Source organism: Podarcis pityusensis, assembly GCF_964106645.2.
Source record: "Podarcis pityusensis genome assembly, chromosome: 7".
Taxonomy (NCBI): Eukaryota; Metazoa; Chordata; class Lepidosauria; order Squamata; family Lacertidae; genus Podarcis; species Podarcis pityusensis.
The window spans coordinates 41,424,550-41,443,950 of NC_138031.1; the positions used below are offsets into that span (position 1 = coordinate 41,424,550).

At 41.1% G+C, this 19,401-nt stretch overlaps 1 protein-coding gene across 5 annotated transcripts in view; it reads right to left on the bottom strand.

The window, feature by feature from the left end:
* Window positions 1-19,401, bottom strand: part of SPIDR (scaffold protein involved in DNA repair) — a 167,148-nt gene that overhangs the window by 23,359 nt on the left and 124,388 nt on the right. For 4 of the 5 annotated variants that reach the window (XR_013988681.1, XM_081013835.1, XM_081013834.1 and 1 more), the window contains exons 11-12: window positions 5,326-5,484; window positions 1,125-1,212 (exon numbers count right to left, since the gene is read on the bottom strand). Coding sequence is in view for 4 of the 5 variants with exons in the window: in XM_081013835.1 (XP_080869961.1) it covers window positions 1,125-1,212; window positions 5,326-5,484 (247 nt within the window). In the remaining variant the exon portion in view is untranslated. The remainder of the gene's footprint in view (window positions 1-1,124; window positions 1,213-5,325; window positions 5,485-19,401) is intronic. The other variant, XM_081013837.1, reaches the window with a different exon arrangement.

A 19,401-nucleotide genomic window follows, 5' to 3' on the forward strand; every position in this document is an offset into this window, starting at 1 on the left:
ACTGAGAAACATGAATGCTGCCAAATTAAATCTTAAGCAGCGAGAGAATAATAGGGAACATGAAGCAACGTGACTCTCTCCCCTTGTTATGATGAGAACAAATCTTTTTTGTTTCAGGAGAATATCCACTATTTATGCAGATTATAGATCAACGTGTTTCTCTCTCGTTTAGTGCTATAGAAGTAATATATTATTCATTTTGGGAGTCATTGCCTGAGAGTTACTAAAAACATAAATAAATTAGGATTAATGAAAACAGCTGTTTAGCTATTAATCCCTGTCCCTGACTTGCTCACAAAATGTCAGCCCAGGACTGGATTTCTTCCCGTTTCTCGTTGATACACTGGGTTCTGATGACTCACAGATCCTTCCAGGAAGAAACAATAAATTAACATAAAGATTTAAATTTAGAAGGAGAAGAATGTGTACTGTACGGACACATTTGTGTTGCTAAAAATGATGGACATGAACAAATATATAGAGAAACTGGCAGTGATTAAAAATAGCTCCTAGGATTGCTTATGACATCCCTGGCTCAAAGAAGAGCTAGCAAAGTGTTGGAGTACACTATCTACAATATGGGAAGACAAAAATTCTAAATCTTATTTCAGCTTCAGCTCTCTACCTTCATCTGTAACATAGGCTAAACAGTAGTACTGGCCTACGTGTCAAACACTTGAAATGTGCTACACAAATGCTAGGCATTATGATAAACACAGCTGCAGCAGAGGGAGAGGAGGGAAGATCTACTCTAATGGCTCCATTTGGCTCTCACTAGCCGTAAACCATTTCAGTGCCAGTCGGTTCTTTGTAACTGATGCTTGAGGTTGTTGTTTTCCTCTTCCATCCTCATTCCTTTTTCCTTCTGTGTCATGTCTTTAGATTATAAGCATGAGGGCAGGGACTGTCTGAGTTTTTGCTGATATGGAAACTACTTTGGAAGCCTTTTTGGATGAAAAGGGGGATGGGGAGGAGTGATACTAGAAATAAATAAATAAATAAATAAATAAATAAATAAATAAATAATAGATAAATGGGTAACTAAAAGTTACTGCCTTTTGAAAGCACTATTTGAAACGAAGAACAAATGAAAAGGAAAGGAGAAGTTTGAAACAGCAGCTTACCATTTCACTCTCTTGACTTTGACCATGAACTTTTACAGGCAATAATGGTGGCCATAAACTGTCTATTAGGCTAAAAAGTCCCGGCACTCTTTGAAGAAAAGAAGAAAACAAAGAACAAAACAAAACAAAACAGACAACACACAAACATGGTGAAATTTAGCTTTACAATGCTGTATTACGATGCTTTAAAATGCTATATTCAGATAATTTCAATAATTTGAAACACCACAAAACCAAATTCCTGCCATATTGAACATTGCATTCTAGATTTTAATTTCCCTAATGGAATTCCATGTTGCTGTTACAAGGGGGAGGGGGGAATTGACTGCTGCTTTTAAAAAAGTTGAATAAGCTAAATTAATTCTATGGAAGTGCTATCTACATATTTCTAATATTATTATTGGATATTATTTCTTAGGCAAATAAATAATATCTACTACCTAGGGTTAAGAAATTGTCTCCATTTGTAGACACTAACTATTAACAATATAGAAGAGGAACATATCTATGAACAAACTGTGTTGGAATTGTCCAAGTTTCAGAATGAGCTTGTGTATGATACAACAACTTGTTACACAGTAATATGATCTGAGCCCATAGTACACAAAACATTCCCTTATCATACTCTTTTTTTTTAAAGGAAGTAAAACCCCAAATCAATTGTCATGCACTTTCATAAGATTAAAATTATATGTATGCTGGAAAATACAATCTTACAGGTCTGATGAATTGTGCTAGGTGCTCTTTTTGCTAATATCAGAAGCTGAATCTTGCTAGAGATATCTTGGGCATTGGGACATGGTAGACTAAAAAGGAATGGGAGAAGAAAACCAAGGGAATAGTCGACAGAGAAGCCGGCCCCAAAGTGTGTGAAGTAAACAGAAGAATAAGGAGAAGAATAAGAACCAAATACATAGCTAATCAGATTCATTTTTTGCAATGTCTATAAAACAGAACAATGCCAGTCAGGCAACTTATGTGATTCTTTCCCATGCCAGGACCACCAACTACAGAGCGGCGCAATGATAACATGGGAAGGATAATAGAATTCATCCAATCTACCAACGCTGGCTGTAGGGAAGCAGAATGTCTAGGACAACAGGCCTTGGCAAAGAGGTAGAGCATGTTAAATGTAAAAAGTGTTTGAAGTAGATATACAGTAGAAAACAACAGTGTGCCAATGCAGAGATTAAAGGTCAGGATCATTGCATTAGCATAGCAAAAGGAAGCACAATTCAGAATCCCCCTGCTGAAATAACTGAAGTGGTAAAAAAAGGCAGGATGGAAGGCAGGCTGGAAGGCTAGCAAACTGATGCGAAAACCTAACAAGAGATTACTAGCCTTTTTAAAAAGAGGTTTATCAGTAGATACAAAGATGAAAGCAGTAGTTCTTAAGAGTCAACAACTTTGGCAGGAGAAAAAAAGGGAAAGGTGGTGGTATGTCTGTGAAAAAGTAGAGATAAAGGTTTTTCCCAAATTGACTGAGAAATGGGAAGGGGGAAGAGCTCCACATTTACAGTGTACAGCTAGAGACATTGACTCAGGAGGAAATGTCAAGAGATATGGGACTAATGAAAGATGAAGATAAGTATGTTGCAAAAGAGACAGAGGAGAGATGGAAAGGCCACCAAAACAGAATAATTCAATGGAAACACAATGATGGCAAGTAGTGATATCTTCCTGGCAATACAAGAGTTAATTGGGAAGTTCCAGGGCTAAACTCCACTCAAGTGGAGTTGGAGCCCTAATGTTGTTACAACTCCCCTGTGATCCACGAATGAAGGACAGCGAGCTAGTATTTAATCTCTGTGGATTACTGCTGATTCAAAGTATGTATCATCAGGAAAACACAGTACTATTGTGCTCATATTGCTTATGGGCTTACAACTCTTGGGCACTACACAACAAATAAAACAGTCTGGGATAAAGATGACAAATCAAGGGAAAGATGGGTTTTAATTGTTTTTAAGACATAAGGTTTTAATGACAGAGCCTCTCTTCAGTGGAAGATTTTACCTACCGGTAAATTGCTAGGAATCACTGAGGACTGGTTTTAGTTCTTTTCCTACAGAGAATGACAGAAACCTGACAAATTCTGAAAGATAGAATTGAGCACATTGCTCTCTTTTCCTAGTTTTATCACCATCTCTCATTAGTCACCCTCTGTTAGGCAGCGACAAAGTATTCAGGTTAAGGTAGCAGAGCTCAGGGAAGGCTGGTAGTCATGTGAGTAAGAGCAATAGCATGCAAGGATGCCAGGAAACAAAGATACTGCCCTACATGCTGATAATGCATCAGATTTAGTAACAACTGCATGCAGTTCTAGTCCCCCCTCTCAAAAACTCAGAAGAGCAATAAAAAAAGGTCAGGGATAAGAAATGTCTTCTTTACGAGGAAAAGCTGAAGCGATAGTCACCCTTTAGGTTACACTGTCAAGTCCATGAGAACAGAATGCCCTGGAGAAATGCTAGCATGAACTGGGGCAGAGCAGCAATATATTTATAATGTATGTTTAACGGTAAAGCACCATGGATAAGAGTGCTTTAGAAGAGTAGTCTTCCAGCCTTTCAGGCCCAGGACCTTTATGCATTCCCAAACTGCAACATCGGACCCACTTCAGCTTGTTGTTACAATACAGTATATGCCCATTATGAGCCTTCTCTCTTTAATGTGGAGAGTGGGAAATGCTCATTTTTTAAATATTTGTACAAAACACAGCATTTTGTAAAGTGCAGCTTGCCATGCTGGAGTGAAAAAGCGATAGCCACTCATGTAGGGTACCTACCTTCCCCATATCTGTTCTCTCTCCTCTTAAAGAGAAACCCAAACAAAACTGTGGTCATGGCACTGTGCTCTTAATTCCCCTGCTTAAACATCATGCTTTAGAACAGGGGGTTAAGATAACCTGTGGCCCTCCAGCCCTATGGACTACAACTCCCATCATCTGAGTGGAGAGAAGAACTAAAAGGTTTCAAAGGATCGATCATTTATACCCAAGCATCAAATCTTACTTGAAAACAGGACAATTGGTTCATTACATTGACATTTTTTATTTTCTAAATGTAAACTATTTTCTAATTTTTAAATAATAAGAGCGAGATTGCTTGAATGCAACTCTCCCCCTCCCTTTTTTTACAGGTTCCAAATTGTGTGACTACTGAACAACCTAGAGGACCCTGGCCAACCTTTCTGCCAAGAGTCACAATGGAGTGGCCCATTGCCATGCACCATAGTACCATATGCAGCATTCCCCCAATGCCTTGCTGTGGCTTTGTTTTTTTTTTTTATAGAAATTTATTGGGTTTTACAATAGCAATACACATAATAAACAATGTAACATATATCTTGACATAATTTCACATTTTCTTTGGACTTCCTCACATCTCCCGCTCCCACTTTCATCGTTATAGCATTTTGTCAGCAATTTATTATCTTATTTGCAATCTTATATCCCTTCTATGTTTCATAATCTTCTACTTCTCAAAAAGAGTTATATTTTCTCAATCTCACTTATTTTCTTAAAATCATCTAAGTTTAGTGGTGCTCAGTTATATTGATCTAGCGTCCTGTTTAGCATTCACTCAAATTGCAATATTTTTGTAAATAGTTCTTAAATTTCTTCCAATCCTCCTCGGTCCTCTCTTCTCCCTGGTCTCGAATTCTGCCGGTCATCTTGGCCAGCCTTGCTGTGGCTTTGTGTCTTGCAAGCAGCACAGTGCAGGTATGTGAAGCCTGAGTTTCTGTATTAGTCAAATTCTTGCTCTCTCTGCCTCAAATCATGTCAGTGCCACTTATAGCATTCATAATGCAGGTTTGTCACCCATTGTTTATATCAGGGATGGCAGGGACCTGTGGCCTTCCGAATATTGTTCCAACTCCTACCAGCTTAGTTAGCATGGCTGAGGGTCAGGAATGATGAGAGTTGTAGTCCAGAAACACCATAAAAGCATAATCTTAAAGCACAGACAACAATGAATCTTGTGACACTTCAAAGACCATGGGAGTTATTATGCCTTAATAAAACTGTTCGTGTTTAAGGTGCTGGTGTTTTTGCTGTATCACACAAGGACGGAATTGTAGAGTTGGAAGGGATCCTGAGGGACATGTTGTCCAATCCCCTGCACAGCAGGACTCTTTGGCCCAATGTAGGGCTCAAACGCAGATACTGTTCTGGAAGATAAACTTATGATGTTATTCTTACCTCCCTCTAGTAAGTCTCTGCAAAATTTTAATTCCTGATAAACGACAGTATTTTCCTTCCCATTTTTGGATACATTCTTCTATCTGTTCTGAAGAAAACAGGGCATGAAATTGTACCTCACTGAATATTCCATAGGCATCCTGAACGAGGAGGCACAACCTGCAAAAAGGTGTATAAAATTTAGTCTGTTAGTGGCATGCCCAAAGGAGCTCTCTAACATCTCAGAATTAAACATTTGTTCAAAGGACAGAAGCCTTGGGTTTTCGTATAGGCTTATTAAATTCTGATGAAATCTTAATGCATCACAACTGGTAGCAAAACTGATTTACTGTAGCTACACAAGTTAAAAAGATCCAAATGATGGGACGTCCTCTGCCTGTGGCCTTGGAGAGCAGCCGCCAATCAAGGAAGACAATATGTAGCCTCTGACTCTACAGAAGGCAGCTTCATTATCTTTATACGTACCCATGAAGAAATTTCACATGGTGCTTTAAAATATAAGGATGTAACAAAAAAATTAATCTCCTCCACCCCACAAGGCAATGACTCCTAGTACTTTTTACTATCAGAGGCAGTAAGTTTCTGTATACCAATTGCTAAGAATTGCAAATGCTGCTCTCAGATCCTGCTTTCAGCCCTTCCACAGGCAACTGTGAGAACTGGAAATTGGACAAGATGGGCCACTGACCTGATCCAGCAGGCTCTTTTTTTTAGTTCTTACATACTTTAGTGACTTCCTGGAGTAATGGGCTCAGTTGAGTTCCAATGCTCTTCCCTCCTATACAAATATCAGCCTGGTTCACACATGACTTAGTGCTATTTGTAAATCCTGCTCAGCCATGTTGCTGGTTTATGAATCCTGGTTTATGTTAGCTATATGACTAAACCCAGCACTTTTTTAAAACCATGGTTTATTTGACCTCACATCAGATGTTCACCAAACTAAAAAGGCATGAGAGGCAAGAATAGCTGGGGGGCGGGAGGGAATGTCGGAGAAACAAGCCATGGTTTGTTTGATAGTCTGTGGGACTCCTTGTGGTTGACATGTGATTTCTTAAGCCAGTGCCGGGCCCAGGATGTTTAGCCGCTTGAGGCAAAACAAAAAATGCCACCCTGCCCTTATCCACCACCTCCTTCTGTCTCCGTTACATCTCCCTCTGCCGCTGCCTGAGGCAACTGAAGGAGGCCCAAGGAAGCCCCGGCATGCTGAAGGCGGTGGAGGAGGGAAAAGGAGGCTGGAGAGGAGCAGGCAGCAGTGGAAGCAGCAGAGGAGGCAGTGGTTGGTGAAAAGTGGTGGCAGCAAGCAGTGCACTTCTGCCCCCACCCATCTGCCAACCCTCCCAGCTGTCCCCAGTCTGCCACCTGAGGCAACTGCCTCACCAAGCCTCATGAGCAAGCTGACCCTGTCTTAAACAAAGCATGACTTAGAGTTTTGTGTGAATCCATGTCTCGTAAAGTCTGCCTTCACAATGTGTTCTGCAGGAGTCCAGTGTATAACCTATTCCATTTAAATTCTACTTGAAACCCTTGGGGAAAGTCATCTGTGGTTTGAGGTGATGTGTCATCAATACAAAATGACACCCAGTTCTATTTCTCCATGTCAACAGGAGAGACATAAGAAACTCAGTTAATGTGCTGGATTAGGGTAAATAAACTGAGGTTCTGGTAAGACACAGCCTGCTCTAATGGGAACCCCCCACCCCAGGGCCATCTACCAGCAACTGTTCTGTGGGAAGGATTACAAGAGAGGAGAAGAGGCATATTTAAACATATTCAAGGCTAGAATTTCTTGTCCTTCCCTCCCAGGCCTTCCAGTAAGTGCCCTACAGGAAGCATCCTTATGAATTATTACACTAATATTCTTATTGTGAGCTTCCGTGGAAAGACATGTATAATGAAATGCAATATAAAAATAAGTTTAATGAATAAGTAAAGCTGCTACAATCAGAAAGGTAGAACTAAGCTAGGCAGCCATCCAATGTGACTCCAATATAGTTTCACTTTGACTTTGTGCCAAGAAAGTACAATTCGGGATGTTGTTACTTTGTTGAAAACGAGCTCTAAAACTAGCAATCACCACCACCTTGCTAACCCAGCATACAAATACATCCCCATCTAACTGATATCAATACTGTTTGCTGTTACCATGGAACTATTGTTGATTTTCAAAATGCATTTTTGTTACGGAAACTTGTTATGAACCTTTTAATGAAAAGCAGTATATAAATACTGAAAAAAGTCAGTAATCATTGACTGCCATTTTATCCCTCCTTTCTCCAAGTTTAGAGTTGCATTCATGGTTCTCTCTTATTGTCTCCAAATAATGGTTACAACTGTACCTAGGTGCCTTGCAGGCACAACAGGACGTCTCCTTTTCTTCTTTTTGCAAAAAGGTGGGGCAGAAATTTGAAATAAATAAAAAAGTTAAGCGTGGTTAGAGTCAATTCATTAGCGGTAAGGAAATAACCTTCAGGGAAAGAGATGCCTACTTCTAGCTCAACATCAAAACAGGTGGAAACCATCCTGGGGTAAAAATGATTTTCCCTGCAGTTAACGCTGCAACAACATGTGCAGATGCCCCAAGACAAAAAGATATCATTAGGTGTGTGGTTAACTCTGGAGAATGCACAAAAGATGGGAGTGTGAGAACAGATGGATGAAAAATGCACATGTGATTCAGTGGGAAGAGCAAAGGAACAAAGGCAAGACGCGATAAGAAGGGAGGCAAAGATTAGGATTTTTATTTCCTCCCACTATGAGCTTCACCTACTTCTCCTTAAAATGTTAACAATGTGCTTGACGTGGAGGTTAGCATGATTTAGGGGTGTATGGGGTGATAGGGGACACATCGTGCTCCTTCCAGAGTGCTTTTTCCACCTTTGGTCCCTAGCCTGCACTCAGCTCTCACCTGTGGCTCTTAGAAGCTGTCAGCAGCCACACCCTGGGAATGGCTTTGACTGGCCAGCTAAACCAGGTGAGGGTAGCCAATGGGTCTCAAACCCTCAGTGAGTTAGGGTCTTCTCCTGCATGAGAAGATAGGCTCTGGCAGAATGAGCGAACGAGACCAGCAGTGGGTTCAACGGTCAAGAAGGCAGTCTGGGCACATGCTGTAGAGGGAAATGAGGGGCAGATGGAGCTTGTCAACCTGGGAAGGTAGCCCATCTGATAGGAGAAGGAAAACTCTTCTCCTAAACCACCGATGCCTTGTGGGAGATCTTCAGGAGAAGAAAAGGCTAAGAATGAATCCTAAGGATGAACAAATCTTGAGTGGAGTCCCTAATATGGTTGGACGGCACCTTGTATGCCTCCTTCTGGCAAGTCCTGCAGCCAAGATAGTGCCAGATATATTGCTCTGCTTTCCTTTGGGGCACATCAGCAAGAGCAAGAGGGGAGTATTGTTGGCTGGGCAGATCAGGACCTCCATACACACTGCCCAGGCTTGTGCACTGGGCAGGCATGCCATCTATGCAGGGCCGTGAGGGCCCATGTCCCCCCCCCCCCATTTCACTGAGGGGGCTGGGCCCCCTCAATATCCGCAGCCGGACAGTCTCCATTGGGCCCTCCTGTGACTGCGCCAAGCTGCGGTGGGCCCTCCTGCGGATGCAACCAGGTCATGTCAGGCCTTTGGGAGGGTACAACGGCCCTGTCAGCCCTCCTCCCACCATGTCACACGCATGCACTGGGCACCTGCAATGTTGGGCAGAACCTGGTGTGCCTGACACCGGGGAGGTCTCTCGGGTGCTGCTAACACAGCAGTTTGACTTCACCCTAAGAGGCGCACACCATTGTCTCTCAGACAGATGACAACCAGCAAGATTTAACATTCCTCCACACCAAATATAAATACATATTTTTAAAAGTCCTACACAAAAAAACTGGCATGTCAGGTTTTTAAGGCTAAAGTAGGCCTGTCCTTCATAACACCGAGTTTTCTCTACTGAGCAACTATTTATTTTAATTTTTGTATTGGGGGGCATATATCTGCAATGGCACAGGCCAGACACAGATTTACCAATCTGTGAACTAGGCCACGGTGAATCTCATTTCAAAGCTTGGGAATATTCTGTTAATTTCCTAAAAGAGCTGGAGGCAGGGGAGAGGGAAGGCGAGGCCAATTATTTTGCATTTTTATGAGTGTGGTGGTAATGCTTAGATTTATTCACTTCCAAGTGGATATTTGGAAATGATTATGGTATTATGTCATCATGCCCCCTCCTAGTTAGTCATCCTTCTTGGAAAAGGTGGAAAAGGGATTTCTATTCAGTAATTATACATGTAAACCCCACAACATGGTTAGAGGCTTGTGTTTCCTTGTATACATTTTGCTCCCCCAAAGGAGTAAGACTGAATAGCGCTCCATAAGACAGACAGGTGCAGCTCAAAAGAAAGGCATTAGAACAAGAAGAATGTAGTGAGAAGATGGGGTCTGCAATGGCTGTTGCAGAAAGGAGTAAAGAAGACACACAAAAAATAGTGGGAACCATTATATGCTTTACAACAGGAGACTGACCCCTCAGGCTTCTGTTGATGTATTTATTTCTTCAAAGCTCAGATTAGGAGGGAGGAAAAAAGGAGACGCTATAAAAAAGTGTACAGCCCATCCTCCTGATATATATGGTAACATTTGCTCATCCAAGATAGGGTGCTGCTGATTATGCCTGCTCCCTGACAGAAGACTCTTTTTCTCTTTGCGTATGTGCCCTCCTAGAAGCAACTAAAGCATGAGGAGGTGCACGCACACAAAATAAGATTTCTGTGCTGCTTTGTCAAAAAAACAAAAAACAAAAAACAGGCACAAAACTGTGCCTACAGAGTTCCAATCCCCCAACTTGTCTGGTCAAGTCTTGAGGTGGAGCTCCTTCTCCTGATGTGGCTTACAATCAACAGCAACCTTTGAAACTCCACCCAAACGGGATTTAATTTATCTGAATCTCTCAAACACAAACAAAATCCCTCCACCCACTGCAAATGTTATCTCCAGTGCAATCAGAATAAGAGACACATGTGTAGGAACAAAAGGACACAAAACACAACCTATTTTTGTCTGTAACCCTAGAGGGGCTCTTCTGTACATCTTACTTGTAGCAATTTAAAGTGTTCCATATCACTTTTAAAGTGCTCCGCATCACTTTTATCAGATGTATAATATTCTCACACCCCCATAGCAGATGCTGGCTATTGCATCCTCCTTGAAATACATCCCAAAAAAATAAAAGCCAGAATACCTAGAACCTGAATAGCATTAATCAGAATTACAACTAAGCAGTGATGGTTTTTGCAGAAAAAATTGAATTGGAAAATGTTTCTGTACAATCATAAAATTTCTGTTCCCCTACAGGTATATTCTTTAGCTTTTTTGGGGGTAGGGGGTATTTAGTAAACTAAGCTAAAAACTTTGAAACTGTCACGCTTGCTAATATTTATTTGTTAGTGACATCCATTCATTCATGGGCTGGGTGTTCATCAGTATGCAGATGATACCCAGCTCTACCTCTCTTTTAAATCAGAACCAGTGAAGGCGGTGAAGGTCCTGTGTGAGTGTCTGGAGGCGGTTGGAGGATGGATGGCGGCTAACAGATTGAGGTTGAATCCTAACAAGACAGAAGTACTGTTTTTGGGGGACAGGAGGCGGGCAGGTGTGGAGGATTCCCTGGTCCTGAATGGGGTAACTGTGCCCCTGAAGGACCAGGTGCGCAGCCTGGGAGTCATTTTGGACTCACAGCTGTCCATGGAGGCACAGGTCAAATCTGTATCCAGGGCAGCTGTTTACCAGCTCCATCTGGTACGTAGGCCGAGACCCTATCTGCCTGCAGACTGTCTCGCCAGAGTGGTGCAGGCTCTGGTTATCTCCCGCTTGGACTACTGCAATGTGCTCTATGTGGGGCTACCTTTGAAGGTGACCCGGAAACTACAACTAATCCAGAACGCGGCAGCTAGACTGGTGACTGGGAGCGGCTGCCGAGACCATATAACACCGGTCTTGAAAGACCTACATTGGCTCCCAGTACGTTTCCAAGCACAATTCAAAGTGTTGGTGCTGACCTTTAAAGCCCTAAACGGCCTCGGTCCAGTATATCTGAAGGAGCGTCTCCTCCCCCATCGTTCTGCCCGGACACTGAGGTCCAGCTCCGAGGGCCTTCTGGCGGTTCCCTCACTGCGAGAGGCCAAGTTACAGGGAACCAGGCAGACGGCCTACTCAGTAGTGGCGCCCGCCCTGTGGAACGCCCTCCCATCAGATGTCAAAGCGATAACTACCTGACATTCAGAAGACATCTGAAGGCAGCCCTATTCAGGGAAGTTTTTAATATGTGACATTTTAGTGTATTTTTCATCTTTGTTGGAAGCCGCCCAGAGTGGCTGGGGAAACCCAGCCAGATGGGCGGGGTACAAATAATAAATTATTATTATTATTATTATTATTATTATTATTATTATTCATACTAATGAACTTATGAAATGGAAAATTTTCCACATCATGACAGCTAACTTGAAAATCTATGCTAGAAATCCTTTCATATCTACAGAGAAGCAAATATGACTATTTCCATGTTTAGCAGATTTATTATTAGTAGTATTAGTAGTAGTAGTAGTAGTAGTAGTAGTATACCCGCAGGTCTCAGAGTGGTTCACAGCATAAAATCACAATATAAAAACACAAAACACATAATAAAATCAAAAACAAGAACAACCCAATAACCCCTCCTCCCTAACACATTTTAAAAGGGCATTGAATGTCAATCAGTCAAAGGCCTGGTTAAAGAAGAACATTTTTGCCTGGTGCCTAAAGGTGTGTAATGAAGGATGGTTCCATAAAAGCTATTGTGTCCAGAATTGACAAGATTAGTTCACTCAGGCATGGGCGTAGCCAGGATTTTTGTTGGGGGGAGGGGCCAGGCCTTTTCTTGGGGGAGGACAAAACCTCAGTTTGTTATGGATTTTCATTGATTTGGGGGGGGCAGCTGCCACTCCCTGCCCCCCCAGCTACACCCATGCTCTCAAGGTGCAATCTTGTACACACCTAAGAGCCTGCCAGATTAAACTCAATGGGGTTTAGTTCTGAATAGACATGTTTAGGATTGCACTGTTACATTACTCTGCAATCTCTAGGCAGTATTGCATTTTAATATTTTCCCTGGTATCTTTTGATGTTTTAAGTCCTTATTTGTGATCATTTTATTTTTCTTCAAACAGGATTATAGTATACCACCTTCATACAACCAGTAGAATAGTACTATTGTCTTGCCCTTTGATGGAGGTGTCTTTATGTTAATATCCCCTTTTCTACACTTTTCTCTTTTAAGCTGCATTACTTGCCTGCACCTTTCCCATTCAACACTCCCTGGTGTTCACCTTTCGAAATTCCTGTTTACTTTTTCTTCTTCACAGAAGCACAATAACACAAAAACGATTTGTTTTGTAACTGATGCACTAACATATGATTGCACATAACCAACCTCAGTAGTTTTGTTTTCTTTGGAATGGCAAGGTTGGAAACAATTGTTGTGAACTGTACCACTAGGCACAGTTGAGCATAAACCACATTTGGTTAAGAATCACAGGTTTACAAATGTCTTTTACAGCCAATAAAATAAACAGAACCTGGGTGACTGCCCACTTGTAATGTGCCAACCTCTTATGCATTTGTAGTATCAGGGGTCAGGAAATGTCAGCAGGAAAAACAGTTTGACGTGTGCAACCACAGCTGAAATTCCAACTCTAGCAGATTGCACTAGAGCAGTGGTTTGCCCAGTGTTTCCCCCCACATGCCACCTGTAAATTGCTGCGGGTCTTGGTTGACCACTTAATGAGTTTTCTGTCCCACTGTAGTAATTGTAATGTGCTATGCCAGATACTGTGTGATTTTTAATTGTATTTTTACCGATAAGCCAGAACGAAGCTCATGGGCAACTGGTGGTCCATGGCACATGGTTTGGGAACCCCTGTACTAGAGCATTAACTATGTAGCATTAAAGGAAACATGCAGAAACATCCTTATATGCTACATTACAGCCCTGTCCTAGCTATACTCATGATGACCTCAATGGGATTTATGCTTAGGGCCACAGTCTTCTCTCAAGATACTGTTAAAAATGTACAGATTTTCTGAAATGTAAATAGAAGGCCACCTGCATTAGTATGTCTTATGGCATACAGACAGGTACAAAATGCCTCAGCACTCTTCAGTATTTGCTAAGGACATCTCCTCCCCCTTTTTCACCCTCTGAAACCTTCCTCCTCTGTGCTATACACAGCAAAAGGTCTCAGGGATGATCAATGGCTGCCAGCTCTGAACTTCAGCTCTCTAGAGAGGAAGAGTAGCCGACATATATTGTTGGATTCCCAACTCCCATTAGCCCCAGCCAGCATGGCTGATGGTCAGGGATGATAGGAGTTGCAACCCAACAACATCTAGAGGGCACCACTTTGACTACCATAGGTTCATAGAATTGTGGAGATGGAAGGGACCAAAACAGTCATCTAGTCCAACCCACTGCAATGCAGGAATCTCGACTAAATCATACATGACAGATGGACATCCAACCTCTGCTTAAAAACCTCCAAGGAAGGGGAGTCTACCACTTTAGTTCTTCCTGATGTTTAGCTGGAATCTCCTTTCTTGTAACTTGAAGCCATTGGTTCGGGTCCTAGTCTCTGGACCAGCAGAAAACAAGCTTGCTCCATCCTGTCGTGACTTGTTTCTGAGAAACCAATGCTGGGTCTTAGTAATCTCAGCATCCTTTTATAAATGCTCACAGACTGACTATTTAATTATCTATTCTAGGACCTTTCCTGGTATCAATATCAAGCTCACAGGTCAGTAGTTACCTAGATCTTCTCCCCCCCTTTTGAAGATAGGGAAACACCCATTAGACAAAGGATTTAGGGAGTATACCAGGAGGAAGAAAGTGTTTTAATTTCATGGTTCACAACCCCCGGCTCTCATGTTCTATAAGGCCATTTCCAACATTTTTGTGGCTCAACTGCCTTCAACCACAGACTTAATTCATTTAAACCATTTTCTTTTCTTTCCCAAAGCAAAAGTAAGTTGCCAATATGAAACAATGGAGAAATCCATATTCCATTTCTCCTTCCACCCCAAAGAAGTGGTAGCAGCAAGGGGAATAGTCCCTGTCTGGAGAAGGATTGTCTGGTTTCAGAGTGATTGCCAATTAGGGCCTAAGTACACATTATGTTAATGATATGATTAACCATTATGTCACGGGTTTTTAAAACATTAAATACCAGGAACCAGGGCGGAAGATGCCATCAGTAGAACAGTAGCGTAGATCCAGTTGTGATCATGGTAATAATCCCACACATACTCTGCAATTAGAATTAAAGGGGGAACTCCCATTTTCAGCAATGGAATATTCTTTTCATAATGCTAATTGCTGCGTAAGTAGGAGAGATTTTTATTGAGTGTGATTGAGAAGGGAAGACTTAAACCTCTCCACCTAGTGTGCTGTGGTGCCAATAACACCCCAACTTTCTTGGTAGTTTTTTTTAAAAACTATGGCACGATTGCCAATCGTATCTCCAACATTACAGGCATTGAGTTACTCCAAAATTTGCTTATCTCTATATCTTTGCCATTTTAACAGTTTAAATTGGGCTTGGGAGTGAACTGGCAACCAGTGCAAGTCTTTCAAGGCTGGCACAATATGCATCTAGCTAAAGACACACACCAGCAGCCTCAATGCTGCTCTCTGTATGTCTCTGCACAGTAATTGCTGGTGAGTGCAAGTGGGGAAATTGATGAGAGTTTTCAAAATGTATATGGCTGACCAATGTGAGAATAGGGTGCTGCACTAGATGGGTGCTAGATCTGATCCAACAGGGCTTCTCTTATATTCCTATGGTCACAATAAATCAGCATGACCAGAAGATTTTATGGTTGGAAGCATGCCTCTCAGGTTGATCTGAAGCAACTGAATAAGGAAAAAATTAGTGAGATACATGACAGAGGGTCAGGGAGAGGAAGGAATGTTGGATGGTGGTACTACGCTCACTTTGTATGAAATACCATACAAAAAGCAGAAGCAGCACAAGAGAATTCTGTTTGCAAGCCCAACCTCCATCAGATTATGGGGCTACCTCCCCCGAAGATCCAAGAATTGATGTTGAGACTGTGAGTTAAGAGAGAGCTTAAGGTAAAGCTAATCAAACTAAATAAAAGGACATATGTGGGATCTTACGTGGATTTAATTAAGCAGCATTAAATTCTCACCCCTAAAACGTGGGTTAATTAATCTACTTACAAAACTTGTGAAGGCAAGTCCTTAAAAAAATGTTTTTTAGTCTTTTTGATGCATCTATGCCTTGAGGAATAGAAGCACAAGCAAACTGGCATTATGAAATGTTGGCTTGTGAACTGTTTAGGTTGTTTAGAGAGTTAACTGTTGTTTATTTTTAAAGTTACCTATCTGCTTCCCATCCCCTTGGTATTTCCATCCCTAATCTTAATAAATCTTCTAAACTTAGAACTTATTTCTTGACAACTCAGGGGAATCTTACTCCTGTATGCCAGATCACATGCAACATGCTTTGACCAAAGGGAAAGAAAGGCTGAACTAGCTCAGCTGCAACTCAGTAATTAGGTGGTGGTTGCCCCCCTTAGAATGAAATTAAAGATGTAACTCTTATAATTCCTTCACTCAAGAGTTAGAGTAAATTAAGAGCTGGTTGTTGCCTACAGCAGCTGGGTATCACCACAGAAGATTGTAAGAGTCAGTTGATTTGATATGATATGTCAACTGGAGATAATGGTTATCTGGATCACTGGTGATCAAATGCCACATACTACAGGATGTCCCCACAACCCTAGCCTGCCCTGCAGTAGATGTGAGAGCTCCTGCTTTTTACCTCTTATTCAAAGAGAGCTGTGGAGAAAGGAGAATGATTCCATGGCAGAGGGAGGAGAGGTGCTCTAGTCTCTAAATGTGAGAAACCCATGTGGATTGGTTAAAGAGAGGGTCCAATTCTCCCAACTGAAGAAGCTGGACAAGCAGCATCAGAGAGCACCTTCCGGTGGGAAAGTCCCTACTATGTATATTTTTGACAACTAGTTTGTGACAAAGTTAAAAAGAGATCAGATCTCTCAAAGACTATGCAAACACGAATTCTCAAAAATTACATTTAAAAAATGCATACAAAATTGTACTGGTTCAGAGATTTAACCTTTGAACAATCAGAAGTAATTTGTATGCAGAGATGAGAATGGATTTGGAAGCATTTCTCTACAGCTGCCCTCTGAATGGGATGCTAAGATAATTTGTAAATACACCACAGAACTAGAACTTAAAAAAAGAAAGGAAAAAAAACAGAAAACTGTAGGACCGTTCCAAAATTATCTTAGTAACATGAAGCAAATATAAACATCACAGCTTCAATGGATGCACAAAGCAAGTGAAATAAAACATAGTTGATTGTGGAATGGTGCCTACATTTGGGATGATATTCTTTCTGTTGAACTGACGCTGAACTAAAAATATATCCTACACCAGCAAAATAAACTACACAACAGAGAGGGGAAATAGCAGGAAAGGGATCTGCTGGAGATCCTTGTTTGGCAAAAGATAATTCCTGCTTCAGGTTACTAATCTTGGTTCTCTTCCCCCTCCTCCTCTCTAAAACACACGCAGACTTTGCAATTGTTTTCGGTTCTGAGTGCTTTTGCTGGCTCTGTTTCATATGTGCATGCCTCTGTGAGAGAGAGAGAGAGAGAGAGAGAGAGAGAGAGAGAGAGAGAGAGAGAGAGTCTTCTGTGTATATGAGCAGACTGTTTACAAAAGTTATGGTAGTGCTTCTCAGCAGCCCATCGAGAATTCCAGGAAATGGCCTCTGTTATTTCATTCTAGGTAAATGTCGGCTCATGACAAGCAGCAAAGCTGACACAGGACATCTCCCTCTGCTTTACAGTCCTGCAGTGAGGCCTCAATCGGAGGGAGAGCGAGAGCGAGAGCAGGAATGAGCCATGAGTGGGCGGAGTGCCTTCCCAGCACTCTACCAACCACAGCACAAGGAATTATGATAAACACCACTCTGGAAACAAGATACAACAGTACATTGTGTTCTTCAGAAAAACATCCAGACTTCAGTTCACTTCAAGTAAACAGTTAATCTTGTTTACCTTTTTTAAAAATTTGATGAGATGTTAACTGAACAATCCAGCGTGCAGATGAAACAAGAGGTTTTTCCCCCTCTATACAATTCAACTTTTGTGTTTGCTTTGCTCTCAGCAATACCCTGCCACAAATTAGTCCAATATGCTAAGTTCTTATTATCTGCATGCACCATAGATTTCCCCCTCCCTTTTTATTGCTTTTTATATATTTTTTATTTTTTTATTTATTTACTTACTTACTCAGTTTGACTTAGCATGGTGCCAAAACAATGTTTCTTGCAAGCAAATGAGATGTTGAAATAATTAGAGTGCTTTGCTTCTTCAAAAGTTTGTAACAGAAATATAAATAAATGATTAATTAATCAAGTGCTGCTGGGAAAACAGTCAAGCAATGGAGACCATGTCCTAGGCTACCACTCTAAACACCTGGAGGAAAAAATGTGCACCTTGGGATGATTGTAGTCTATTCTCAACAGAACTAAGATCAGTAATTATCCACAAATACAAACTAAAGAAAAAGTTGAAATTGCTTATTGTAACATATTTACTTAAAATACTGGTTTATTATCTATGCCTCATATATTATCATATATGGTAATAAGGTACGATTTAGGAATACGACAGCATGCAGTGTTAAAGTATGTTAGTTACTGATACATATTTTGAATACAGTGGTACCTCGCAAGACGAATGCCTCGCAAGACGGAAAACTCGCAAAACGAAAGGGTTTTGGGTTTTTTGAGTTGCTTTGCAAGACGATTTTCCCTATGGGCTTGCTTCGCAAGACGGAAACGTCTTGCAAGTTTGTTTCCTTTTTCTTAAAACCGTTAATACAGTTGTGACTTGACTTCGAGGAGCAACTCATAGCACGCGGTGTGGTAGCCTTTTTTGAGGTTTTTGAAGACTTTGGTGATTTTTGAAGCTTTTCCAAAACTTTTCCGACACCGTGCTTCGCAAGACGAAAAAAACCGCAAGACGAAAAAACTCGTGGAACGAATTAATTTCGTCTTGCGAGGCACCACTGTAATGAAAATTATCTGTAGTTACCAAACATAAAAGGTTTATTTTTGTGTTGTGAGGCAAACAAGTATATGCCCATTCTAACTTTGGATTTTAAGAACTTGTAGCAACAAGATAAAGTGCCACTTTGTATCTCTTTATTAGCTAATGGTAGCTTCTCTCTGTGGGATAATTCTATCTTCTGGGAAATAAGAAATACTGAAAGGGAATTTTGAATATTTATCACTGAAAGGTAAGAAACTGATTTAACAATGTAATATGTATGACTAAGCACTCCTTTTAGGATTTAACTCAATGAGGTTTTGCATAAAACATTTTAAAAATCACATAGATTATAATGCTTATTATTATTAATTGATAATATATTAAAAACTTTGGTATTAAATTATGTCCACTTTTTTTAATCTGAGGATGAGGATTTGATAACAGGCTGTAATTTCTAGGTGCCCAAATTTCCTTGCATCTATGATTCTTTCGGTCACATGATTAAGAGGGCAGTCAGTCACAGCTGTCTGCAGCACTGTATTTGTACAACTCAGCCCAGTCAAATCTTCCTTCTCCAACCACCCTTCTTCTCCATATCTGAGAGTCAAAGAGCAGAGTAAAAATATTTATTAATAGCAATCATACTAGCTACCCTCCACCCTGCAATTACTCTTTCAGCTTGTACCTTGTAATAGGTAATGGACAATATTTAGAGGGTCCCCCCATGTACATACAAGCAGTGCCCACAACAAAGGGACACTCTGAAGCTATTCAAACAGCATGTGACCATTCAGGTATAAACCAATCTAGCTTGGAGAGGAGACAGAATTGCTATCATCCATAAAAATGCAATCTTCTTCACCAGGAAACCATTCTTCCTGGGTACTGGATTTGAGGGGCAGTTCCTCATGCTGGGTCTGAGACACAGAACAGGACTAGTGTTGGCA